Raw genomic sequence first — 27,929 nt, 5'->3', positions numbered from 1 at the left:
ATGTATTTTTATCAAAAAGACGCGTAATAAATAGGTTCTATTATGTTTGACCTGTATAAAACTCCTTTAATTAGAATAAAATATTTTTCTTTACATAATAATATAGTTTGTTGCAAGAATAACATTTATTGGATTTAATTATGTATAAGATTGCACTGCGGAAGATAACTGTAAGAAAATAAACAACATGATATCTAATAAATAAACATATCTATCTATCTAACCGATCGCACTAGTCATATCCATATTAAACTTGTAATCGCTACTTCAAATCCGCTGTCTACTGATAATTATCAGTGTGGGGTATTTAAGATACGCATCGCAACATGAATCGCGACGAATCCGACTCAGTGTTGCATGCCCGTGTATCTTTTCACATTCAAACTAACAATCATATAATACTCTCGGTGCTACGCAACGAATACGATAAAATTATACAAAATAAATATAGACTCATCCCTAGACGGCCTAGCTAGTGTGAAGATTTGCAATGGATATGGGTAAAGACTGGGTGGCACTCACTCGGTGGCGTTGAGGAACCTTGCCGCGGAAGTGTACCGCAGCGGGTCGAAGTCCGCGGAGCTGGAGGCGCGCGTCCGGGCCATATTCCGCATGTGCTCGCGGAACGCAAGCCGCACCGCACTGCTGTCCACCGCCGCCGGCCGCTCGCTCGCTTCGCGCACGCTCTCTGCACCAACATGGTCAATCAGCGGGTATAATGCTAATTCATGATTCTATTTTTGATAATGAATACATACAGTTTAACACAACTAATAGTTCCACCGATGTACAGTCGAGTTCGTAAACTTCTGAGCAAAAATCTGAACACGCTTCTACGCCGTTAACAATAGTCGTGTTCACATATTTTTGATCAAATGTTTGCTCCGAAGTTTATGAACTCGACTGTACAGACGAACAATCAATTTCACTATGATTTCCTTGACAAAAGTATGGGATATCAACATGACATTGGGAGAACAAAGATTCCGCCTGGGTACATGAATCAGTTTGTTCAATGGTACCTAAGCATGTCATGCTGGACGCGCTCTAAATCCTCACATACACATCGTGACAAATAAAAGTCGAACATCTTCAATCGATTCAAATGAGAGAAGTGCGGACAACAATGAACTGAGTAGTAGTAGAGTCCTTTAGATTGCGCTCATATGGCACTGGTCAGCATTGATTTTGTTTACTGTAAAGTACCAAAGCCAGAGCCAAAATATCTTTATACAATTTAGTTTAGGCTATAACATGCACTTGCTAATGTCAAAAAAAGCTATCACCGGTTCAGAAAAACCTCTGTTGAGAAGAATCCGGCAAGAAACTCAACGAGGTATATATTTTTTAAACAAGTTTACATTGTTGTTTAATGATCACAAGTATTTAGCACACATATCAAGTTTGATAGTATATTAGTATTTCTGCAGTACATATTGTGTTGGAACTTTTTGGTGTTTTGTAAACCTAGTTATAAAGCTTTGTTTCCACTGGTTGTGACAAAGTCACTCAATATTCTTTTGCGGCGCGCTAGCACGTTATTTTTGAATACATTTTCTTTTCTTCAGTTTAAAGCTTGTTTAACCTGTCTAAAACATATCTATCAGGTTATGGGACAGACGCACGGTTATAGCAAGTTTTAATTATTTCGCGGAAAAATATTATCTCTTGTAGTCCAAGATACGTCGTAAAATTGACGTCGAACATTTCTTCAGTTTCTTCAATAGAAAAATTATTGGCGTAAGTAATTATAATACCTGGAATTATATGATGAAGATGATACTGATTCATGAGGAATTGTGGGACTATGTTGGGAGAAAAAGAAGCGAAAGATGAAGATTCTAAAAAGGTTCAAAAAGCGCTTGCGAAGATTGCTTTGTCGGTTCAACCGGTAGCGTTCCCGCACATAAGAAACGCTACGACGGCGAGACAAGCATGGCAAAACCTAGAAAAGGCATACGAGGATAAGGGTCTATGTCGAAGATTAGCGTTACTTCGAACGCTATTCGCTACAAAATTATGCGAATGTGACAGCATGGATTCCTACATCAATAAAATCATGGAAACATCGCAATTGCTGAGTGATTTTGGTTCAGCATTAGATGATGACTTTGTCGCTGTCATTATGTTGAGTGGATTGACAATTGAGTATGAACCGTTAATAATGGCGTTAGAAAACTAAATCATGTGAAGCTGTCAACAGAAACCGTAAAAACTTCTGCAAGAAGACCAACGACGGAATAAATGTGACGGCGGGACCGCGCTTGCTGTGCGAAAACCGTTTAAGCCGAAGTGTTTTAAATGTAAGAAAACAGGACATTATTTTAAGGATTGCCCAGAAAAGTCCGGCACCAAAACACAGCGGTAAGCAACGTAGTCCGGGTTCGAGTTCTAGGTGTCAAGTCCCCGTTGGCTATAACAGCTCTGTCTGTGGGAATCAAGCGAGACGTCTGGTACATAGATAGCGGAGCAACAAGTCACATGTGCAATGATCGCTGTGAGATGTTTGATTTTAAAAAGGAGAAGCCTAAAGAAGTGAACATAGCCAACGGAGATGTCTTGATGACAGCTGGTCGTGGATCGGTGCAAGTTACGTTGAAAGATAATTGTGTAAGGACGATAAGTAATGTATATTTAGTTCCTGAATTGTCTGTAAACTTGTTATCTGTCAGCGCTATGGTAAAGAAAGGTTACGATGTTGTGTTTAGTTCTGATGGGTGCATTGTAAGTGACGGTGAGGAAGTCCTAGCCTCCGCTACACTGAGAGATGGTGTTTATCAACTCGACGCCATAGAAGCAGGGTCTGCTTTGTGCCTCGAAGGTTGCGTCCGTATCTTTATGTTTAGATACAGGTGACAGCGAGGTGCTGCGGCAGGAGAAGGGTGTGGCTGCTGTTGAACAGGCTGTGCGTGCGCCGTCTAACGCTTCGCAGAGTCAAGAACTTTGGCATTGTCGCCTAGGCCATTTGAACAGCAGGAGTATGGAGCTGTTGAAAAAAGGTATGGCAACTGGAATATCATATGATAGTAGTGACTTTCGTAATTGTATTTCTTGTATTGAGGAAAAACAAACTAGATTGCCTTTCCCAAAGAAATCTGAAAGTAGGGCCAGTGAACTTCTAGGCTTGGTGCATAGTGATCTATGTGGTCCGATGCCGTGTGCATCGTTTGGTGGATCAAAATATTTTTTGACATTTATTGATGATTTTTCTAGGAAGACGTTTGTATATTTTCTTAGATGTAAAGATGAAGTTTTTGATTATTTTAAAGAATTTAAAGCCTTGGTTGAAAACCAGACTAATAAAAAGATCAAAACACTTCGTAGTGACAATGGTGGTGAATATATTAATTCAAATTTTTAGAACTTTCTGAAAAAACATGGGATTCAACACCAGACTACGGTTCCATATTCAGCACAGCAGAACGGCGTCGCGGAGAGAGGAAACCGCACGGCCATGGAGAAAGCGCGCTGCATGCTTCGAGATGCTGGTCTGAAGAAGGAGTTTTGGGCAGAAGCTGTTAATACAGCTGTCTACCTCAAGAACCGCTCGCCCACTAAAGCAGTGATGGGGTGTACTCCTGAGGAACGCTGGTCAGGTACACGGGCAAATGTTTCTCATTTACGTATTTTTGGTTGTCAAGCTTATGCTCTTCAGCAAAAACGGGATAAATTAGATCCGAAAGCTAAGAAGTACATATTTGTGGGATACTGTGATCAAACAAAAGGTTACAGATTGATGGATCCTGAATGTCCAACCAAATGTTTCAAAGCAAGAAACGTAACGTTTTTGGAAAATGTTTTTTGGAACGGCGAAAATAATGTTCCTGGTTTACATTGTGCACATGAATTGACATGTAACAATGTTGAACGTCGTGTTGAGAATTTTAATAATTCTGTCCAATTGGAAACATCTAATGTGAGCTCTGATACGTCTGAAATTAGTGAAATTCCTACAAACGCTCAGAGAATTAGTACCATCACAGTAGATGATTCTGTAAGCGAGAGTAGCGATACTCCAGATGATCCTGCCGATTTAACTTACTCCCCAGGTGATTCCACGTTAGAAAACTACTCTAGAATCTCGACTGACGAGTATGAGGAAGCTGCAGAGGAGTCCTGTTTAGTTCACAATTTGCGTAGTGAAGCAAAGGATCCTGAAACTGTGCAGGAGGCATTGACTGGTGCTGAAGCTGAGAACTGGAAAGCTGCGATGGAAGATGAGTATAAATCTTTCATAGACAATAAATGCTGGACCTTGACTGACAGAAGAAACGAGCAAAGTCCGGTAAAATATAAGTGGATTTTCAAGAAGAAACTCGGTCTTGACGGTGAAATACTTAGATACAAAGCTCGCTTAGTCGCAAAGGGATACACGCAAAAATATGGTGTAGATTACCAAGAGACGTTTTCCCCGGTAGTCAGGTACTCTACGATCCGTACATTATTGGCACTAGCAGCGGAATTTGATATGGACATCGAACATTTAGATGTTAAAACAGCCTTTTTAAATGGAGACCTACGAGAAACCGTTTACATGGAACAGCCAGAAGGCTTTAAAATAAAAGGAAAAGAAGATAAAGTATATAAACTGAACAAGGCAGTATACGGTCTCAAACAGGCTTCAAAATCTTGGTATGAAAAGATAAATGGCGTATTAATTAATGTTCTGAAGTTTAAGCACGTACATTCTGAACCTTGTGTGTATGTGAAATCGAGTAACAATTCATTGATGATCATCGCCCTGTACGTAGATGATATAATTTTGTTCTCATCAGCTGGATGTCAAAAGTCGGAAATTAAAGAAAAACTCAATAGAGAGTTTGAAATAAAAGATTTAGGGCCAGCTAGTCATATCCTTGGCATGAGACTTCGGAGACAAGATGCGAAAATCAAGTTAGACCAATCTAATTACATCAAGAAGGTTCTTGACAGGTTTAATATGTCAGATTGCAAACCTGCTCGAACACCGATGGAAACTGGTGTAAAACTTGTGAGGTCTACGCAAGGAAAATGTACTAATGACTATCGTGGCTTAATAGGCTGTTTGATGTACATTGCGGTATGTACGCGGCCTGACATCGCTCACGCTGTAAGCTCGCTGAGCCAGTTCAACGAGGCTTACGACGAGTCACACTGGAAGGCAGCAAAAAGGATACTTCGTTACCTTAAAGGCACGATTGATTTTTGCTTAACTTTTCAAAAGACTGGGTTGACTATCAACGCATATGCGGATGCTGATTGGGCGGCGAACGAGACCGATCGTCGTTCTTACACGGGTTTTGTTTTTAAAATAGGAAGCTCTGTAGTCTCTTGGGAAAGCAGAAAACAGAAGACTGTTGCTCTTTCGAGCACTGAGGCGGAATACATGGCGCTGTCTGACACGTGTAAGGAGGCCCTGTTTCTACGGCAATTCTTATTTGAAGTGATTGGTAAGCAATTTAAAATTTCTATTTATAATGATAGTCAATCTGCACAGAAGTTGTGTTCAAATGCAATGTTCCACAGCAGAACTAAACACATCGATGTACGACATCACTTTATACGAGAAATCGTAAATAAGGGTACAGTAGTCATAAGCTATCTGTCTACTGATCAGATGGTGGCTGACTTGTTAACTAAACCACTGACCAAAGATAAACATGACAAGTTTGCATGTCAATTGTTTATTACTTAGTTAATTGTTTTGTTTATTTGATAGTGGTTTGTAAAGTGTTTAGTTATATATGCAAGTGGATTTGTTGATTTATAATATAGTTTTATAACTAGTTTAAGGGCCAGTGTTGGAACTTTTTGGTGTTATGTAAACCTAGTTATAAAGCTTTGTTTCTTCTAGTTGTGACAAAGTCACTCATTATTCTTTTGCTTGTCGCGTAGCACGTTATTTTTTGAATACATTTTCTTTTCTTCAGTTTAAAGCTTGTTTTACCTAAAATATACAATATCTATCATATTGAAGCAGACAACATTTAACTTAAGTTGCACAAGAACCAGTCTGCTTTAAGTAGGTACCCACTCGTGTCGGACGGCGAGTCAATATTTAACGGAATGTGTCCTACGGGACGGCCACTGCAGCTGAGACAGACGGCACAGAAGACCCCTTGAGCGCATTACAAATTCTAATTTCGTATGTATAAGAAGAGATTAAAGCTGTCTAAAACAAAGATATCGATCGACCTTTGTCACAGACGGTTTACCGGTTAGATAAGTAATTAATTATTGACCCCAATTATAAAGTTATAGGTACTATCTATATCACGGTTTATGAATGTATGTTTATTTTAGTCACATTGACATTTAAATATTTCTATTATTAATTATTTTTTCTTATTTTTATTCGACATTGTAACTGTACTTTTCTTACTAGCCTGTTGCCCGCGACTCCGTCGGCGTAGCATTCGTTTATCGCTATCCCGTGGGAACTATACAATTTTCCGGGATAAAAACTATTCTATAACGGGGAAGGACTTCCCAGGGACTCAAGCTATCTGTATACCAAATTTCATCTAAATCAGTTCAGCGGTTTAGACGTGATGAGGTAACAAACAAACGAACAGACTTACAAACTTTAGCATTTATAAAATTAGTGTAGGATGAACAGCTAATATATATATATCTATCCATCGCCTAATACCCATATAGTATACAAAGCTTTGCTTGTTTAGTTACAAGTACAACAGACGAAATGGTCAGAAAACAAATCGGTCAAGTGCAAGTGCGAGCGACTCGCGCATGAAGGGTTGGGCACCTCCGTACAATGTTTTAAAAACAAATAGTTCAGTAATATTTTTTTGTGAAAAAAATCTAATAAAGCTTTTTTGTTGGCGGTAATTTTTGCCCCTGGTTATCAAAGTAGGTAGTCGTCAAGACGAATCAAATGAGACCAAAATCGATGCGGTCGTGTCGTTTTATTACAGAGTTCCTATGGCCAACATCTAACTTCAACATCAGATCAGCTCTACGTCATAATAATATTGCATTGTCATCGGATTTATACATGCATGCAAAATTTCTGCTCAATCGGATTTTAATATTTTATTTAAATTATTTAATTCCACCTGAACAAACATAATTAGTTACGTTACATTACATTACAAGTTAATAAAAACATATCACCAAAATAAAATGTAAGCACTAGGTGCAAGTATTTTTAATAAAGAACAATTTTAAATTCTCATCCTCTTTGGCTATCGCCCTGTCGGAGGCTGAAGAGCGCTTTAGACTCTTGCCTTGCCATGCGCCGAAAAAAAAATGGCTGAACGCGTTAATTCGGCCGAACGGCGCGTACCTACTTATTATGAATTAGTGAATAAATCTTAACCTGATTTAAAATTTTGACCTTGTAAATAAATAGTGTTACTAAGTATGAATTATAAAGGGCATTTTTTTAGTGTAAAAAACATGAAATACAGCGGCTGTGAGTGCCTTATTGAAGTTGGCTTTTCTGAAGTGTGTGTAGTTTGTGTCGGAGATTTGTGGATCATAAATTGTTATTTGTCTGTTTCTTAATTTGACAAAAAATTCTGACAGTCTTAGAGACAATTGGCTAAGTAAAGTTTTTTGGAGAGGCGCTAATTATATTTTTTTTCGATAGTCGACGTCTTAATAATCGAGGAACTGCAGCTCTTTTATTTTTATTTCCTCTTATTAATTAGAAATATTTTTTTAAGTGGTCGATATGACGTTTGTGAGATTGAAATTGCAGAACCGTTGAGGGCTTAGTACTTAGTAGAAACAGTAAAAAAAAAAACGAAGTCAACTGTCACTGCTGTCACTGTCAAGTAGAATCTAACCTAAAACCGTTTTATTTACTTTGCGATTTGGTGCGATCAGTGTTTTTTGGATAATTTTTAAAGACCTCTCAGCACAAACTCAGTACTTTAAAATTTGCCGCATTTCTCCACGACCTTTGCATGATAATTGGACCACGATTGGATAGTTTCGACGACTATTTTGGCTCTGCTTCTTCGACAACGCTATCTTGCAGTCTCGACGACACTTGGCTTGATATTTGGACTGCCTTACGAGTAAATTCGAATCACAGTATCCCTACAATGGATTCAGACGACTCCGACAGTATTCGAGTTGAAATGGAGCATTACAGAAATGTTCTCTAATGCTTTGTACGTTGGTCTATGAAATACAGACGAGATTTTCAGAATTCTGCGTATTTATGCATCCTAGTCTTTACAAGCGACTTGGTGCAAGTCAGCTTCATCTTCCACTGCAAGTTGCTCATCAACAACATGATTATACGAACCCTCTAGCCCTTCAACATCAAACACAGCAAAGGAGAACATAACAGAAGGGAGAGATATCGTGTTTTTTTACCAAAACAATAAAAAGGACATGGTCTCAGTAAGAGTCATGCTATACATTAAAATATTTATGCACAAATGGGTTTATATTCTTTATTTCAAAGTGTATTGAAGGAAGAGTTTCTGCTAAATCATTTACAGAATGAAGTGGCTTTGTGTGGCTACTAAAAAGGGGGTGATTCCATATAAAGTCATAGCGACCTTGAGGTTACATGTGAAATGCGTGATTTGAAGATTAAAAGAATCCGTATTTTTGAAGCGTCTCTGTTATTAACCATAACCACATAAAATTATGTAGACAAAGCTGTCTTATTGCATGTGTTTTAGATAGTTTTAGTTAATTTGCAGAGTAATATAATAAAAATGCAATAATTTATGTTTTATTTATTTCATAAATGTACAAATTATCATAAAAACGTTTAGCATAAGCTAAACGCATTGCATGTGTTTTAGATGGTTTTAGTTAATTTGCAGAGTAATATAATAAAAATGCAATAATTTATATTGTTTTTATTTCATAAATACACAAATTATCATAAAAACGTTTAGCATAAACATATGTCTCAAAAGACCTGATTTATTGGAACATGTATATAATATTCCTGGCAAAGGGTAATTTAAAAACAAGTCGTATTTTTAATAAATTAAATATTGTGCCATCCCCATAAAGGCATTAGAAGTACTACTAAGAAATACAAGGAAATATAACACAAATATTATAGGTCACTATGTGTTAAACCGGGATTTTAGTTTACTTTTGCATCAAAAGATGTCACTATCTCGTCTCAAGGAAAAGCTGAATCGCGCTGTAAAGATTTTTCCGGCAGGCTATAAAAGGGCTGTCAATCATATTAAACTTTTCATTTCCTAAGCAACCATGGTTTGATTAACTTGTGTGTTATATGTGTAAACAATATGCGTACCATTGATCATAAGTTATAACAAAACCGTGGTGATTTACTTGTATTTTTAGTACTTGTACTTGTGACAGTGACCCTAGATTGTATTGTTTGTTCTACCAGTTGAACTGGATGTGTGTATATATACTAGCTTTTGCCCGCGGCTTCGCCCGCGTGGAATTCGGTTGTTCCGCGCTGTTCCCTCGGGAACTGTTTATTTTTCCGGGATAAAAAGTAGCCTATATCACTCTGTGGCCCATAAACAATCTCTATGCCAAAATCACGTCGATCCGTCGCTCCAATGCGACGTGAAAGACGGAGAAACATACAAACACATACACTTTCGCATTTATAATATTAGTATGGATATATATGGCATTCAACCGTTTTATTTTGTCTGACTCTAATACATACATGACCGGGAATCGAACCTAATCAAAATCTCTGTGAGCAATGTTACAAATTCTGCACATTTTTTCGTTATTTTTGATGATGTAAATCATAAGTGAAAAGAAACATATTTTACAAGATTTATTCGACTTGCAATGTACGAGTATGTATGTATTATAATTATAAACCAAAATGAGAATACAAATTTAAAGTACCATTAGCTTAGCACAGCAGTACTTATACTGATTACAGATTAGATGACAATGCAAGACAAGTATAGTCAACAAAAAGTATTGTGAGGAAAAATAAAAGCTTACACAAATAAAAACCAAAAATGATATTATTAAGAAAAAATTTTGCTGACTGTACTTTTTATCAACTGTACTTGCATAGTCAACTAAAAATACATTTCTGTATTAAGAGATTGTCATGTTCAAAATTACATTTCCGTGCTAAATCTTAAATCTATTCTATTCTCTTCCATTAACCATTGAGGAGTTTCGTGGTACTTCTATGCCTCTTTTTTATGGAAAAATGCATGTCCTTGGAAAAAACAGGTTATGCTCCTTCACTGGCTTTTTCTTGCAACCAAAATAAAAACACCAATGTGTGTTTACATCCACCTGAAAAAAAGATCAAATTATTATAAATCCTTACTGGTCCCAAAGGAAGACCAGCGCCGTTCGCAAGACCGGCAGATTGCTGATTTGGACCATTTTGTGACATGCATACGTAACAATTTTATTTTATTTTATTATTGTTAGTTTTTTTTTTTGGAAAATAGGCGCTGTCCATTGGAGGACAATATTGCCAGTGTCTAGTAGGTTTTGCCGTTGTACGGTAAAAATTCTAGAAAACGAAATATGAGATGTAATGACAGCGCAAATTCTATTTCTTTTTATTATTATTATTCTTATCCTTGTCACTTCACGTCATGTATGTCACGAATAAATGTTTTCTTTCTTTCTTTCCTTACTTATATTAATATTATAAACGTGAAAGGAACTCTGTCTGTCTATCTGTTAACTTTTCATGCTTCAACCGCTGAACTGATTTAGCCGAAATTCATTATGTAGGTAGTTGGAGTCCGAGGAAGAACATAGGCTACTTTTATCTCACAGTTTTATCCCAAAAAATACATAGTACTTGCAGGAAAGCAATAAGCGAATTCTTCATAGACAGAGTCGCGGGCAACAGCTAGTTATAATATAATGTTTCACTAACCACAGAAATTTTACTCTATCATAATATTTACCAGCCAATGCAGAACAACATCACCTGTCGCATCAATCACATTGTCAGTTGATATCTAAGTAAATGGTCACAATATAGGTAATATGTTTTTGTTATTCTGTGCTCTCAAACAACTTTGGTCCGGCAACATATTCAACTTTTGATGCCCTAAAATGTAATGTAAAAAAAATAGACAAGAAACTGTATTGATATACTTTGTACTTACGTTTATCCATTTTACCGGTGCGGACAAGAGTGCTTTATCTCCTTTGATTTCGGCAACATTGTATACTTATCACTGGTGTCAAAATATTCTAGACTCATAGCCATGTGTGGCAAGTTCCTTGAATCTGCTCGCACAAATTCACTCATTTCGTATTGAAAGGTGAAGCCGCTAAAATAGAAAATATGGTCCAAAAGTCAAGCCAAGTGTCGTCGAGACTGCAAGATAGCGTTGTGGAAGAAGCAGAGCCAAAATAGTCGTCGAAACTATCCAATCGTGGTCCAATTATCATGCAAAGGTCGTGGAGAAATGCGGCAAATTTTAAAGTACTGATTTGTGCTGAGAGGTCTTTAAAAATTATCAAAAACACTGATCGCACAAATCGCAAAGTAAATAGGTTTTAGGTTAGATTCTACTTGACATGACAGCAGTGACAGTTGACTTCGTTTTTTTTTTTTACTGTTTCTACTTAAGTACTAAGCCCTCAACGGTTCTGCAATTTCAATCTCACAAACGTCATATCGACCACTAAAAAAATATTTCTAATTAATAAGAGGAAATAAAAATAAAAGAGCTGCAGTTCCTCGATTATTAAGACGTCGACTATCGAAGAAAAATATATTTAGCACCTCTTCAAAAAAATTACTTAGCCAATTATTATAATTATCGAAGGTTTTATAAAATAGAACTAATAAAATAGCAAATTAATAAGTAGTTAAACATTAATTGCCCCTAGCAACTGACGGCCGTCAACTTGGCAGCCTAGCAATCAAAAACCGCTGAATGAAACACGTTTCTTGTATGATGACCCCCTTTAATTTGTAACTTTATTTTATTTTTAGTATTTGTTGTTGTTGCGGCCACTGTAATACATAATCTGTGTAAATTTCAAGTGCCTAGCTATTACGGCTCAAGAGATAGAGCCCTGTGACAGACGGACAGACAGACAGACAGACAGACAGACAGACAGACGGACAGACAGCGGAGTTTCAGTAATAGGGTTCCGTTGGCACCCTTTGGGTACGAAACCCTAATGATGTTAATGAATTATTTATTTTAATTTTCTATGGTCTGTTCCTGAAATGAAGATACTAAAATGACAGTCTGAAATGTCAAAAGTAAAAATAATGTGCCCAGCATAAAAGGAACAGTGCTGCTCCATGATTTCGGTTTCGTAAATAACCGATAAAATGTATATTTTACGATAGCAAAAATAACATTATAGCATACAATATTCTACTTTCATTTTTGTAAATATAAATGCATTTTTACGATAAAGTTATAAAATCTAAGCACAGGTAAAATACAGTGTTCATCACTTAGTGCCAACGTAAAAAATAGTACAGAGGGGCTACTACAAAACTAGAAAAACGAAGTTCGTATGACACCGTCCCTTTCACTCGCGTATTAAATGAGATAAGCGTCAGCGGGACGGCAACATACGAAGTTCGGGTTTTGCATTTCGTAGTTAGGGCCAGCAGGGCTACTACGTAGTCCAAAAGTCGAGGTTCGTGTCGTTCCGTCCTTGCGTTGCGGTGCGAACTTTGATTTTCGAATTCCGGAGTAGGCCCTCAGATATCACACAACGTCATTGTTCATGTTTTTCGTATTCAAGTAGTATTCAACCGATTTTCCTTACTTTACTCGTATTGTCATCGGATGTGATCAGTGCGTTTTCTCGTGTTATTGTTACTGTTGACGTTATTTGTTAAATTTGTTGAGATAAGACTTTTTATTTGTTAATTTTGTTTGGTCGTGTTTTTGTTGAGTATTGTTTGATTAAACATGGACTCTGAGTAGCCAATTACTTCTTCGCATAGACGACACAGCGAAGAAATACTTTCGCCTCGGAAAAAACGGAAACGTCAACCTCTTAGCAAAGCCGAGAAGTGTATGGTTGTGTATGTACGTACAAATATGTATACACAGAGGCCAAAGAATGAAATTGTAACTTAAAAATCAACATCTATAAAAAGTCTAAACATCTCGAAAACGGCCGCATTTTTATGACCTATTTTACCTTTTCTAGAATGCCCTAAGTGCCCTACATTTTAGTACATCACGGATCCTTTCATATTTTAATATTTTACGACATACACACATAGGTACCTACAAAATCTTTCGGTGATAACCGGTTGCGGCACATCACTATTTATGAAACGCAAAAAACAGGTAACACATGAAACGTCATTTTAGTATCTCGAATTATGGGACAGACCATAATGACTATCTATAAGGAAAAAAGATCTAAAAAAGAAAAGAATAAAAAGATCTTCCTAAAAGATAGAAACTAGTCGGACCGTTCCTAGCTTAAGCAGGACAAATTTTAATGATTAGTCGGTGGAACAAAATTACACTAACTAAAATACAAGAGCTCAATATTCGATGAATCGTGGTCGATGTTATGATATACGATGAAGAGTTTGTCAACAAAACGATCGTACGTCGAACAACAATCATCGTAGTGCGTAAAATGTTTATTCTAGTGTTACCTGATGTAAGCTAGCATACGAATTAGGTCGAATAAAATAAAACAAAAAAATTGTGAATCATTGAAGTTTTTACGTGTAATCCAGCCATTAGTACAGCACAACTACTGAGCTGATTAAAAATGGAGCCATATTGTACTTGACTTAATTCTTGTTGCGAATGCAGTAGAATTAATGAGACTATTCCCAGCTACTACTCTCAGTGGACAGTCCATAGTAATCTATTAGAGTAGATGAGGAAACATTAAGTAAATGAAGAGTATATAGATTTTGTAAGTGAGATTTTGTGAGATTTTCTTCAACTTCAATCAAGATGTGTTTTTCGGTCAGGCCTGACATATCTAAAATAGGACTCAAGACGGAACAGAGAAATGAACACGGTGGTTATATAAATTTTATAGTACTTACTATAATTATGCATTATATTTTTAGGTCCTCTGTGAGTCACGTCGATGTAGGTACATAAATGATATAATACTAAACGTTGACGAAATTATTGCGCTGTATAATCAGAATTCAAATTTAACTATAAAGTCGTAAGCACACGTTTTTCAAGTCTAGCTTTGCTTAGAAGTTTATAAATTCTGTACTGAGGCTATTCATAATTATATAGGTACGTAGGTACCGTACGTGCCTACGTATGCTTGCAATGAAACTAAACCTACCATTTAGGGGCTGTTTCACCATCCATTGATTAGTGTTAACTAACGGTTAAATGTGATGCCGTCTCCGTCTATTCGAACAAAAAAAATAGAGACGGCATCACATTTACCCATCAGTTAACACTAATCAATGGATGGTGAAACAGCCCCTTAATCCATTCTTCATTAACGGACGCCCAAAGCACCAAAGCAAAGTTCTTGGGAGCTCAAAGTAGTTTCAGTCAGCAAATACTAGTTTCCCAAAGGGCCGTTCAATTCACGGTCGAATGCATTTCAATGTCTAATGGCTTCAGAAACGTTTTCATCAGCTTTATTCAAATAGTGCTCTTCAAATGCGGCCAATTATTAATGTGAGAGACGCGCGTGCACCGTAAACTGAAATTTGCCACTCTGTATTCAAGGATTATATCCTTATACTAAACTCGTACTTTTAACTTGTTGGAATTATTTAATTTGTATTCATTTGAGATAATAAATAAATAAATTGAGGAAATATATATTAAAAATATAGTATTAACCCTGTTCGGCTAACTCCTATGTAATAAAATTTAATTAAAAAGCTCTTTAATCCTTCTTAAATGTAAACGCCGATGATGTCCAAAACATCAGTATAGGTGTCAGTAGAAGAGTTGAGTTAAATAATTTCATTAAACACATTGCTACATAAAATACTCATTGCAAAAAAGGTAGTGAATGAAAATAAAGAATGAGTGAATATGATTTAAGTGCACCATTGCATAAATATTACGCTTTCTCCATTTAGGCTGCGTTTCTACCAGAGATGTACGAGGATGTGTTGCAAGGAACGTGTTTGTCATAAACCAATAGAAAAACTTTATTTACCTATCCTTGCTCAAATGATACAATTGATCAAAATGACACAAAAATATTTTTAAAAAAAGTACCTCTCCTAGACGCAAAGATTTTTTTTCTCATCCAACCCTATGTTGTGTGGTATCGTTGGACAGAACTTTTAAAATCATTCGTGACTCCCATTTCTCTAAGTCACGCTCAAATCGTCAGATTATCGAAATGTACACTTTTCTCCATGTAATTAACTTACCTCGTCTTAATCTGACGCGCTCGAGTTTTTCTAAGGGTTTTTTTTTTAACAAATCTGATCGGCTGCTCTCAACGCAACTCCCTATATTAAGGGTTTAAGGATTCTCCCTATATGATTTTCTGACACGCTTGAGTAAGGGCCACCACATACACTCGGAATTCCGGTTCGGAATTTCGATTTGGAATTCCGAACGCAGTAAATCCATACAAATCTATGGAGCTACCACATACAAACAGCAGTTTTTTTCGATTCGGAATTCCGCATTGCGCATACAGAATTGAAATAAACGTATATGTGTGATGTATTTAGGGAATTCCGAATGTTTGTGGCGGCCCTAAAACGCACAATCTTCGCTTGGGCTCCCCTACTTTAGCTAAGAAACATACCGTTCATGAAGGAGTCGAGCGTGTTAGGCGGACGCGCCTGGCGGACGCAGCGGCGCTTGCGAGACGGCATGCCAGAGAGGTAGGCGTCGCTGTACGGCTCCGGCGGCGGCCCGGCTTGCGCGTGCTGGTCGCGCGTGAACACCGGCACCCATTCCTCGCCCCAGTGCTGGAGCAGCATCATCGGGGGCACCTGCTCGAACAAACCACGCTGTAACCACTTATATATGTAGTTGAAACATTTTGAAGTGAGCTCATCCACAAGACTACAATGGCATTATTTAGTTGAGATTATATTGATGAATAGGCTACTTTACTCATATCAAATTTGGCGTGGTGAATGAATATTTCCTGTAGTATTTGATTTAAGAAACCAATAATTATCGATTTCAGAAATTAAAATTGTAGGATGGTCCTAAATTTTATTACATTTACATTTTTTATTTTTTACTTTTTATTTTGAACACCCGAAAACACCGTCGACCATGTTATGACGTCATAGGACTCTAAGTCAACTTCATGTTGGACCTCAGGCGAGTGAAATTCGCTTTATATTGTAGCCTGTGCTGTGACATTGACATTTATTATGCCCAAGTTATTCGTGGAACTTTTGAGGTTATAAGCATATATATTAACAAACATGTTTTATTCATGAAGGCAGATAACACAAATTTGCCAAGAAACGATACATTGATGGTCGGATTTGACACATTGAATCCAAACTTCTGCTCTGCCGAGCGGAAGAGAAAAAGAAAAGAATTAGCGAAATCGGTCCAGCCGTTAACGCGAGATGCCGTTACGAAGGGAAATATGGATTTATTTTTATATATTAAGATGACACATTCTTGTTACCTTGATGTTGACATTACCATGGAATAGATTTGTTTAATATCTTCTGATCAAGGCATTACTGCTGTTATCTCAGAATAATACTCTAGTTTGTCTGGTGTTGGCGTTTTCTGACAGCATGGTAGTCAATTTTGGATGATAATGCAGCTGGATTTCATTCGGATTCTTTTAACTGAACCCATTATTTTGAACTAATTATACTGCATGTAATTTTCCATGTCATTTTCTAGCTGAAAAGTTTAATAACACAAAATTGTATTACGCTGATTAGTACATACGTACATAACCTTAAAACTTGCATTTTTATTATTGATGATAAAGTGTCTGGAGAAACTGAATAAGTTGAGTAAGTACTTACAAAAAAGTGGTCTTCACATAAATAATCTTTAGTTTCTGTCGCTAGAGAATCAGGATCCTTTTTTGCAAGTTACACCCATGTGTTTAGCATATTTATTTCACTGGGCACTCTAACCCATAATTTTCCTGGGGGCTTAATTGATGTGATCTTGCATTACGATAACAATAATTACTATATTTTTCATATAAACTGGGGGAAGTCACGGTTTTTAATGAAATATATCGGAAGTTTTCGTTTTTACAATCACAAGAATATAATAATATACTGAGCGGCAAAAAATCTGGCCCTCAAATGTATGCAGAATCGGTAATTTTGTATGAAGGGTGGACAAAATTTTGTGCCGCTGAGTAATATTATGTCAAAATTGACAAATGTATGTTTACGAGTTTTATGACGTCACAGTACAGATAATCTATAGACTAACATGGCCGACAGCGTTTTCGGCAGTTTACGAAAAGATAACTTTTAAAATAAAGTTTACGGGTTTTCTCGGTCATAAAAAATATGGTAGTATTTTTTTCATTGAATTAGACAATATTTAACAATCTAAGCCTTACTTAAAAAAAGGGTCAACTAGCCTATTACTTACAAAGCCCAAATTCGTCTGAGAGTCCGGAGAGTTTCGTGTCGGCACCGTTTCGCGTTCCGGCCGGGCAGGCCTGTTCCAAACAATAGACATACTACTTTTACTAACAGAAGAAAAAACATCAAAGAGTTTCAATTATTACTAATATAAAAGCGTACGGATAAATAATAAATTTGTGATGCAGTTGAGACACTCTTGTCAACAGGTTATCGAAAGTTTGTTTACTTTTTGCCGGTTTTTAATTGTTTCGAAACTGCAACAATCAGCTTATTCCTTAACAGGTTCCCTGTCGCGAAGCAATGTCCAGCGACCTTTTGACACGTCCCCACAGTAATGATAAAGAAATGTAATATACCCAATGTAATGTGCCCATAGTAATTGGTAATCTAAATGTGGTTCAAGAATAAAAATAATATAATATAATACGTAATAAAATTTATTATTTCTCGAAAGAACAACTGCGTTATCTACATCACTGGCCATGAGGCCCTCATCGACGTACCAGTAAAGTCACGCATGAGTCACATGTGCCTCATGGGACGGGGAACCTGTTAAATCTAGGTTTTAATGTCTTGCGTTGACTATAGGGTTTGCCGCGCCAGATAAAGAACCTTAAGTTACTGGAATCAGCTACTTTGTTAAGTAACAAGAGCTTTCCGTAACAAAAGCTGTTGCGTTCCATTATGTATGACATATAACAGAAGAAATTAAAGGGGGGCGCCATTTTTTCGTAACTATTTTTGAAGCAAAATACTTGAACATGACAACAATTTCACATCAAAATAAAAAGTTCCTTTGCATCCGATCCGCTTTCTACTGTTTTAGACGTTTTCGTATAAGACGCGTATACACATCTCTAATACGATTCATCACCTTGCGCTTTGACTGGGTGCTGAGCGAGAAGGCTGCGGTTCGCTGGCTTGTCGCGTCTCGGTGCCAGAGGCAGGTCGGGAGGCACCGGCGTGGTCGGTGTCGCTCGTCGTGCTCGTTATGTCAGAGGGGCTGGTCGCGGCGGCAGGTGGCGCGGGCACGTTCGGCGTCAGAGCGGGCGGCGCGTCTTCCGCGGAAGACTCTTGCCCCGCAGGCGACACGTCCATTGGGCTCGGCTGGCGAGCCGCTTGGGACTGCTATTCAACAAAACACCGTTGTAACGTTTTTAACGCAAGCGACATCTAAAGTTACCAAGAGCTATGGAGGACTTAGACATGTTGTAGGAAACTGAATGATGCATGTCATTGTCATATTTGTGTAAAGTGTATTCAATCCATTCGCGTCAGCTCTTTGTGAATCGACCGGTCGCTAAACTCGGGTCGAGAAACTATACTTACTATACGATATGAAGGCGGATTGTTATACTGACTAATTTTCAAATTAAACCGCTTTAAAGGCTCTCCAGACCTTTATTAGGTTACGCGAAATTCAATCCCTCTCCACACAGCTCACGCGCATAAGGGAGATAGGATTTCCTTGCTTCGTCCAGCTTTAGCAGCGATTAATAGGCATTTTATCCATGAGCATTGAAGAGGGGTTTACTCACAGCCGGCGCGCGTCTGACCACGAACTGCTGGATGGGATCCACGTGAGTGATCGCGTTGAGACTGTTGATCACAATGGTCAAATTCTCCATGCCAAGGGTCAGGAGTAGCTGCTGGATGTCCTCGCCGCCAAAATCACGTACTTTCTCCTCCTATTTCGGTACAGAACTGTTATGGCTAGCGTTTGGATAAATGACTGAGACCAATTCCTATCAATTAATACAGATATTTGAAATGGTTCAGATTGTTTGAAACGCTTTTTTAATTTAAAAATATTAAATATCATGGGACACTTGACACCAATACGGTATTTGACTATTTTGTATATGTTTTATAAATTAAAACTACACAATGCCTGTTATGGAATAGAAAAACAATTTTTAAGCTACCTTTACAAATAACAAAGTTATAAAGGTTTGTAATTCAAGATTAGACAGAGAAAGGCATACTGGCATGTGACGTCACCCGCCAGTACCGCCATATTTGCTGCATAGAGAAAAGCGTTTGAGAAAAAGACAGGTATATAGATTTTTCAAAAATTCACTATAAATCCATTTTTCAACCGATTTAAATTTTCTCTTCGCTAAACACTATCTGTATATCTATATTTTCCTAATAATATTAAGATATGGCAAAATCAGGAGTTGTCAAATACCGTATTACCTGGTCCCAAAACTAAGCAAAGCTTGTACTATGCTATGCTTGTAGCTTGTATTGTTTCAAATATGCAGGACGGCCTATTTGTATAGTTCAGAACGGGGAACTCTGATAGATACAAGACAGAAAAATCTGTTCTAAGGAACCATGTCATAGATCAAAAGAAAAACAGTATTCAGAGACCAAGAAAAAAGTCGATTAGATAATACTCCTTCCTAAACTATTTTTTTCTTTTTACTGAATTCGATGATATGGTTCCTTAGAACAAATCTTTCTGTGTTTTAGTTTCAGAGATCCCCATACCAACCCATCTAAATGGACGATCCTATGTAGAGTTTATTTTATTTATACCAAATTCAACGCAAATAAGTAAAATACAGTATAAGAAAAAAAACGAACAAAGCATTTATTTTAATAGGTCACGCGAAGTGTTGTAATATACACCGTGTATTACCTGATTTTAACTTCGACAGACAGTTCATAGAAAACTAACTGGCAATTAACATTTCAGCCATTTCGATTTATTTTTTTTCGAAAAAAAAAATATCTTTAACTTCACATTCATTGTGAAAGGTTAGATTAGATTAGATTTTTAGAAAAATATGGCTCTGTCCATTGGAGGGCAATTTTGCCAGTGTCTAGTAGGTTTTGCCGTTTTACGGTAAAATTATAGAAAACGAAATATGAGAGGTAATGGTGGATGAACGATGACAGCGCGAATCCTATTGTCCAGAAGAATATAGAATCTTGTGAAAGGTTAAATTGTTAAATTCACAAACTTCAAAAGTGACATTGACGTGACACATAAAAGACATAAATAAAATTATCTTTTTTAACTTTCTTTTGCTACATAGGTATGTAGGTATGAATTCAAAACACTTTATGAGATAAATTAAGATCCTTTTACTGTTCTACCACGCAAAATTTATTAGCTTAATCAGGAAGAGTGTGTAGTAGTGTCTTGGAGAAATTAACATCATTGGGCCTTTTGAGTTAACCCTTAAAGTAAACGTAAGTCAAAAATAGCACGATTATTAGTGGTGTCACATAACGTAATGTTTACTCGTTATCGTTCGTAAAAACTTCAAAAGCGTGTGTCCATTACGCGCGCCAATCCCTCGATAATTGGCTCACTGGGCCGCAGCGCGCAATCGATACCAGTTGCTTTAGTGGTATCCATTGCTTACTGTTGGCAAGCAAATGATCAAAGTGCTTCCGAGCGTAACGGAGACACGTGTTTAGTATTACCAGAAAAGCTCTGAACAGTGTGCGGAGTCCTTCAACTCCGTCACGGCAGCAGTACGCAATCAGGGTACACATATCCGTGAACAGATGCGACAGCACGGCGTAGAAACGAGCGACGAACGCCTCTGTGGCCGAGTCTGACATGACTGAAGCCACTATGGCCGGCAGGCGAGAGCTGATCAAAGCGCGCATCGACGCTAAGAAGTTGAAGTCTGGCCGCATTGGAGTTATAGATTCCTGGGGAAGACCAAGTAATACTTTAAACTATATTGGCTTTAATTAATAAACATGATATTTAACATGTCATTCTTCACAATGATCATTTTGATGGAGGTCTAATGGAGCGGCCACGGAGAGTTTTGGCCGTCAAATTGCAACTACTGTGGAAAGTGGGCATTAATTGTGCTACGAAGTTACCTTGAAGATTGTAAATACCCGAAATGTGCTGATGTCTTTGGGGCACACCGTAACAACACAGGGAAATATCTACCATTACGACAAAGAAAAAGGTTATTAAAACGAGGTGCGTTTTCCGACCATTGGTGGTTAGTGACTCACCACGCGACGTAGGAAACTCTCCTGCTCTTCTAACAGGAAGTTAGCGACCGTGTCAAAGGTGTTCTCAGAGTGAATGCCCCCGGATCGCACCAGCAGGTCCTGAAGGTAGGTCCGGAGCTGCAGACGCAGCTGTTGGAACTCGCTCGGGACCAGCCCCGGCTCGCCCGACGCCGATTGGTTCGGCTCGGTCAGGAACAAGTGGCGTGCCTAACAAACAAAAACCAAATCAAATGAAGCTGCCAGGCCATTTTGCCTAACCAAAGAACTATTATTATTATTATTATTACTTAAGTTATCAGGCAGGCACTTGGAAGCAACTGATAGATGCCTGTGTCTAGCTGTTCCTTGGTCAAGGAGGAATATAAATTATATTTTAGTGTGTTTTTTCCTACTAGTATCAATGTAGATATCTAATAATAATAATAAAAATTATTTATTCAGATAACTAGGATCCATCAATCAACAATCATCTAATGTTTCAATGACGTGTCATATATTGATAATGACAGCTTGTTTTTTAAGCGACTTATGGGAAAAGGAGGAGGCTATCAATTCGGTTGTATTTTTTTGGCTGTTACCTCAGAACTCCGTCATTTATGAACCGATTTGAAAAAAGAATTTTCGTTTGTCTATGAATACCTCTAATTAAATTCCATAGGCACAAAAGCAGGATCTGATGATTGGATCCTAAGGAAATCGAGGGAACTCTTCCAATATTGTAGGGACACCCATGGTAATTTGGATATATTTTGTAGTAACTCGTGCATTTGCTCTTGAACATCATGATTTGATGAAGTGGAACAAATGGTAAAGACAAGTGAAGACCACAGTTGACTACCGGAGTTAGGTACTACTCAATAACAAGTATTTCACGGGTTTAATTTCAATTATTTTAACACAGTTGCTAAGCAATTTATGCTCCTCGTAATGCATATGGTGAAATGGAACGGGTGGTGAAGCACCAGGAGTCTTGAATAATGAACGTCTCTGCATCGGAAAAGGCAATCTTTCTAAAAGGTGATGAGCAGTTGATTAAACTATTGTATCTTATATTATTCACACTGAAAATCGTGAAAAATATAAAGACTGTTTGTACCTATTGTTTGGGCGATGCAGGAAAGAAGAGAAGGTATGAAGAGGGGTGAGGAAACTGTAATTTAAAATATGTGAGCCTTAGACCACAGACTGATACTGACTATCTCCAACTGATAATGTATTGGAACATCTAATTTTACGACTACTTAGTAGTGGAAAGTGATGCCTAGACATTTTAATTATAATTTTGCATTGTTCCTGCACCACCTCATAACACACGTTGGCATGATAATTTAGAGCTGTTCAAATAAAAAATTGCGTAAAATTTGACGTGAGCTCACTAAACTTGCAAAATAAATGTCACTCAAAATTAAATGACACACATGCGCACCTTAGCGCAGGACACACTTAGAACACAGTTTCCATTTTTAAAAGCAGTTACAATTCCTGACTATTATTTATTCGTAGAATACGGGAGTCACACAGCAAGCGGTTTTAAAGTTTTAAACCAAATATAAATTCAATAAAATACTCACAACAGCAACAAAGAATGCATTAGTAAAAGCAGCGCGGGTCGGTACACTGGTAAATAGTTCATTCATAGTCTGCATGTGGCTCTGAAACAAAATAAAACCCCCTAAAATAATACCCAACGATTTATTAAGCAATATCAATAAATATGTATATTGAATAGCTTTATGATAAAACTAGTGACCCGCACCGGCTTCGCACGGGAAAAATAAAAAAACGGCCAAGTGCGAATCTGACTCCCGCACGAAGGGTTCCGTACTTATAGGTACATTAGACATTAGCAATAACACCCCTCTTTTTGCGTCGGAGGTTAAACAGCAAAAAAACACGTTTGCTGTAATGGAGCCCCCCTTAAATATTTATATTATTTTAATTTAATTATTTATTTGTAAAGTGAATTAAAACTCTTCTACGAGCCCTATGTCCCTAGTGAGGGATAACAGGATCACATCATCATCATCAAAGTGAATTAACTACCTGTTGCCGTAAAGAGCACCCCTTAAATATTTATTTTAATCTGTTTTTAGTATTTGTTGTTATAGCGGCAACAGAAATACATCGTCTGTAAAAATTTCAATTGTCTAGCTATCACGGTTCATGAGATACAGCCTAGTGACAGACAGACAGACGGACAGTGGAGTCTTAGTAATAGGGTCCCGTTTTTATTACCCTTTGAGCACAGAACTAAAGGTCTCAAATCAAGGGCACTTCACGCACATTTCTTAGCTCCATTTCCCAAAAACTACACCCGACCCGCGCGAAGCCGGGGCGCGTCAGCGTAGAGTAAATGCATTTTAGGGTCTACCTTTACTAGCCCGAATTTCATGTGCTATAATATTCAACCGCCATAATATTGTTTCTTATAAATTTTTTTTCACTACTCATTGTTTACTATATTAATCAAATAACAGAATCTTTGTTTCCCATAATATTAATTTAAATAATTTCATTCTTCATAATCATTGTAAGCCATAAGTATCACATGCCATGATATCATCTGGACGTCAAGAGGATATACTGATAAATCCCATACGTCAAACAAGCCTTTGAATAAGGTAAATATTAATCGCATAGATCAGGTTAGGTTATAATTGCGACATCTGATTTGTGCGAGCGAGCGAAGCGAGCGAGCAAGACGGTTCGGAGTAGAAACGACTCGTATAGGTTAGGTTCAGAAGGCTAAGGCGGGAACGAAGCGGAGCGTAGCTCCCGCCTTAGCCTTCGATGTTAGATATTTTTTTATAGCAGCCCGGATAATAAAGATAATAGATAAATTAGTAATAGAAAAAAATCAATTACAATCAATCATAATCAAAATAAACACTATTTAGTATGGCGTTAGAATATTCCATTAAATAATATTATTGCACTTAATACTGTGGAAAACAACACGTATTGCATTCGTATCATTATGGCATCAAATTTTCAGGAAAATAAAAATATATCAAATAAATTTTGTAGTAAACGAAACATTCGGGCAAATGAACTTTCGGGCATATGAATTCGGGCAAATGAAATTATGGCATGTAACTTTCGGGCAAACAATAGATAACCGCATTTTTTTGGTTAGATTGCTATTTTTAAATTCGTAAGTAATAGTATCTTTTGAATGGAATGTCCGATTTGAATAATTCAAGAAGAAGTTTACAGGTATTGAAACCGCATTGAATATGAAATTACTTATTTGGATAAGGATTAATACAAAGGTATGGATAACATTGCTTATGGCAGTTTGGAATAATTTAGCATTACAATAGTGAAAGAGTTTTTAAAATCGGTTTAGTAGTTTTTGAGTTAATTCGTAACAAACATCCAAAAATACAAATCTTTCCTCTTTATTATATTACTATAGATATAGATATGGAACGGACTAAGAAAAAATTATCTGAACTCAAGCTCAAAAGTATCTGAACTCTTTAGTATTTTGTCGCAATAAACAATACTTGGACGGTTCGAAATGATTCAAATTCTCGACAGTGACAAAGTATACTTAGGTATTAAGCTACTTTGCAATGAGGTTTTCTCGACAAACGAAATATCGCTAAATCCGGCCCTGCCATAATATCATATTATTTCAATTGAATTTTTGGAATATACATCTATCGTTACTATCGATGTAAATATTATGTTATTTTGTTATTTACTAAATATCTCATGATTTCTAGTTACACTCGACTAACTGAATCATGAACCACTGTGGAACCTTTTCGTAGAAAAAGTCATAGTGACATCGCATTGCCTGACAAGAGAATTTATTATGACACTTAACGTGAGAACGTTCTACGGTGGGTCAGGAATCAAATGGTTCGACTGTACTAATACTCTTTGGTCATGATGATTATGAGTATTATGACAAAATATAAAGAGAACTGACGTTCTGGTGGCGGTTTGCGCTAGTGTCGCCCCCTGCGCAAAGCTTAGTAGAGCTTAGTAGCAGAGTACTATTCCCTTACTAATAATAACATTATGTATATTCCCACTCACAAACGTGATGCAAACGCTTAAGTTGTCAAACGAACCTCACGATACTAGCGCCATTAACTGTGACAAAAAAAATTGACATCCTACTAATATTATAAATGCGAAAGTTTGTGTTTGTTTGTTTGTATGTTTGTTTGTTACTTCATCGCGTCTAAACCGCTGAACCGATTTAGATGAAATTCGGTAAAATTCGGTATACAGATAGTTTGAGTCCCGAGGAAGAATATAGGATAGTTTTTATCCCGGAAAATTACATAGTTCCCGCGGGATAGCGATAACTGAATTCTACGCAGACGGAGTCGCGGGCAACGGCTAATTGTAAATAAACTTTGAGCCATTTTTTCGGTAATTCAATTTAGGGACGAGTACATTCGAAAAGATTAACGAGTAATAAAAGGACTGCGAGACGGTATTATATGGAACTATTTAGTTACTTGTGTGAAGTTGCTGTTGCGCTCTCTGAGTGTTTCTATGTTCTGAGCGGCCGCGCGGTCAGAGCGGGCGCGCGCACTCGCGGCGGCTTGGTTCTGATGTTGCTCCCTGCACAATGCAAAGACACACATTTATATCTCTCCAAGTCTACATTATTTTCGATGCTAAGCAAAGATAGCGTGTTCAGTAAGAAAGCTTTACAGCTTAGCTAAAACGACATGACCGAAAGCGTGATGCGAACAGAACATGGTAAAGCGAATGCGATAATTTAGATTTTTTTTAGCGTTAGAAAAAGGGTAAACAATCTTGACGAGTCTTTTTATTGAAAAACGTTTTAAAAAGAACAGCAACTATTACTTATGATACCAAAAGCATGTAAATCACTTTATGTCCTTGCTAATTCTTACATGTCGTCACTAATTTGAAAAAATCTCGTATCTCAAATCAAATCAAATGCATGTATAGTTTCTCTTGTATTTATATAAATATTGATACTTTTCTTTAAGTTTTAATTGTATCACTCTGTTCATGTGTACACATAGTTTGAATTGTAAATTATCTCTTGCCTTAATTATTCTCATTACTGTACCGCATGTTTACAATTTGTTTTGTGTGCCAAAGTTAATAAATAACTAAACGTATTAATTGTTAACAAAAGTGGTCCTTGACAACATTATTATGTTCATAAAGTTCACTCATAAATTAAAAAACAATAAAAGAATAACACAAACAAGGTTGATAATGAATTATAATTTTGTTTATTTAAAAGTCATAAAATAGTCGATTCTGAGATACGAGCTTTTTAAAAGTAGTGACGATATTATTTGCTGTGACTTATTTTTCAAGTGTTTTTCAATAAAAAGATACGTCAAGATCGCTTACCTTTTTCGTAAGTGAATTTCGATTCGCTCCAGTCTATTTATTTTATGCGAGTATTGATGGATGTATGGAAGATTTGTAGTCTTCCTTCTTAACTTCAACCGAATAGCGTACAGTCAGCAGCAGAAGCGGATGTGCGGCTGTGGTATTCAAAATGATCTACACACAACTCTACTGCCATAGTAATATTTAAGAAGGTGTGTATAGATGTAGTGTGTAATCCTTTCTCATCGTATTTTCTCGCACAAGTTCGTACTTGTCATGCTACTTCATTCAGCCTCAGTTCAGTACCCATCAAAACAGCGTAGGGGAAGGTGGCATCAAGAATTAATAATCGATTAACACCTAAGTAAAGATTTTTATTCAAACTTTGTTTACACTACAGTCTCTTTATAATTTGATCGTGGAGGTTATAAAATCTTGTGATATTGATACACCAAACTCTTGGTTTGACATTCATCACTAATGAAATTAATAAAGTACCCTAAGCTATTTATTCAATACAAACATGTCACTTATTACTAATAATACAATAATTTATTCACTACATCTATATTTCATTTTGAGCTTCACATCCGTTTATCCACTTTTTCTGATGTCTGCACGTAGGTATTGCAAGTATTTTTTTAATACGGATGTAAAGTTGTGTACACGGTATTCCTATCCAGTCTTACCTGCGTCGGAGCAGACGGCGACGCGCATGCGGGCTCACGCAGAGCAGGAATCTATCGTAGATGAAGTTGTTGAGTGCGACGGCGTGGGCTCGCGCGGCCGTCGTGGCGCGACGGAGATGCAGATTTCCTGTCCAATGCAATAACACAAATCAATATCGCATCCGCAAAAAATAAAGCTTTTCAAACCATAGACTTTGTCATGTTTTGTGTGTGTGTGCGTTTGCGTTTGCGTGTGCGTGTGTATGTTTGTGTGTGTGTGTCAAAAACGGCAACAAAGTAACAGCGGCAACTGGCGAAAGTCACAAAAACACATACGCTTTAAACGGTGACAGCAGTGAATGGGTTAACACTTTAAACCAGATGGAACGGTTTGTCACTTTAGAGCTGATGATTCCTCAAAATGTTCAAATTTTTCATGGCATCGGTGGATTATTGATCACGCTGTTGCAGTT

The 27,929-nt window shown here is 37.2% G+C and overlaps 1 protein-coding gene across 8 annotated transcripts in view; it reads right to left on the bottom strand.

Annotated features, from left to right (window-relative positions):
• Positions 1–27,929, bottom strand: part of LOC141435542 (uncharacterized) — a gene marked incomplete at its 5' end in the record, with an annotated part of 45,316 nt that overhangs the window by 4,553 nt on the left and 12,834 nt on the right. For 7 of the 8 annotated variants that reach the window (XM_074098252.1, XM_074098301.1, XM_074098293.1 and 4 more), the window contains 10 exon segments: positions 523–688; positions 15,661–15,850; positions 17,454–17,523; positions 18,324–18,577; positions 18,988–19,137; positions 20,891–21,124; positions 21,446–21,652; positions 23,017–23,097; positions 25,927–26,032; positions 27,478–27,604. In XM_074098252.1, coding sequence (XP_073954353.1) covers positions 523–688; positions 15,661–15,850; positions 17,454–17,523; positions 18,324–18,577; positions 18,988–19,137; positions 20,891–21,124; positions 21,446–21,652; positions 23,017–23,097; positions 25,927–26,032; positions 27,478–27,604 — 1,585 coding nt within the window. 8 annotated transcript variants of the gene reach the window in all.

This window comes from Choristoneura fumiferana, chromosome Z (assembly GCF_025370935.1).
Source record: "Choristoneura fumiferana chromosome Z, NRCan_CFum_1, whole genome shotgun sequence".
Taxonomy (NCBI): domain Eukaryota; kingdom Metazoa; phylum Arthropoda; class Insecta; order Lepidoptera; family Tortricidae; genus Choristoneura; species Choristoneura fumiferana.
The sequence above is the reverse complement of the archived record's forward strand: the minus strand, read 5'-3'. Positions and strand labels throughout refer to the sequence as shown.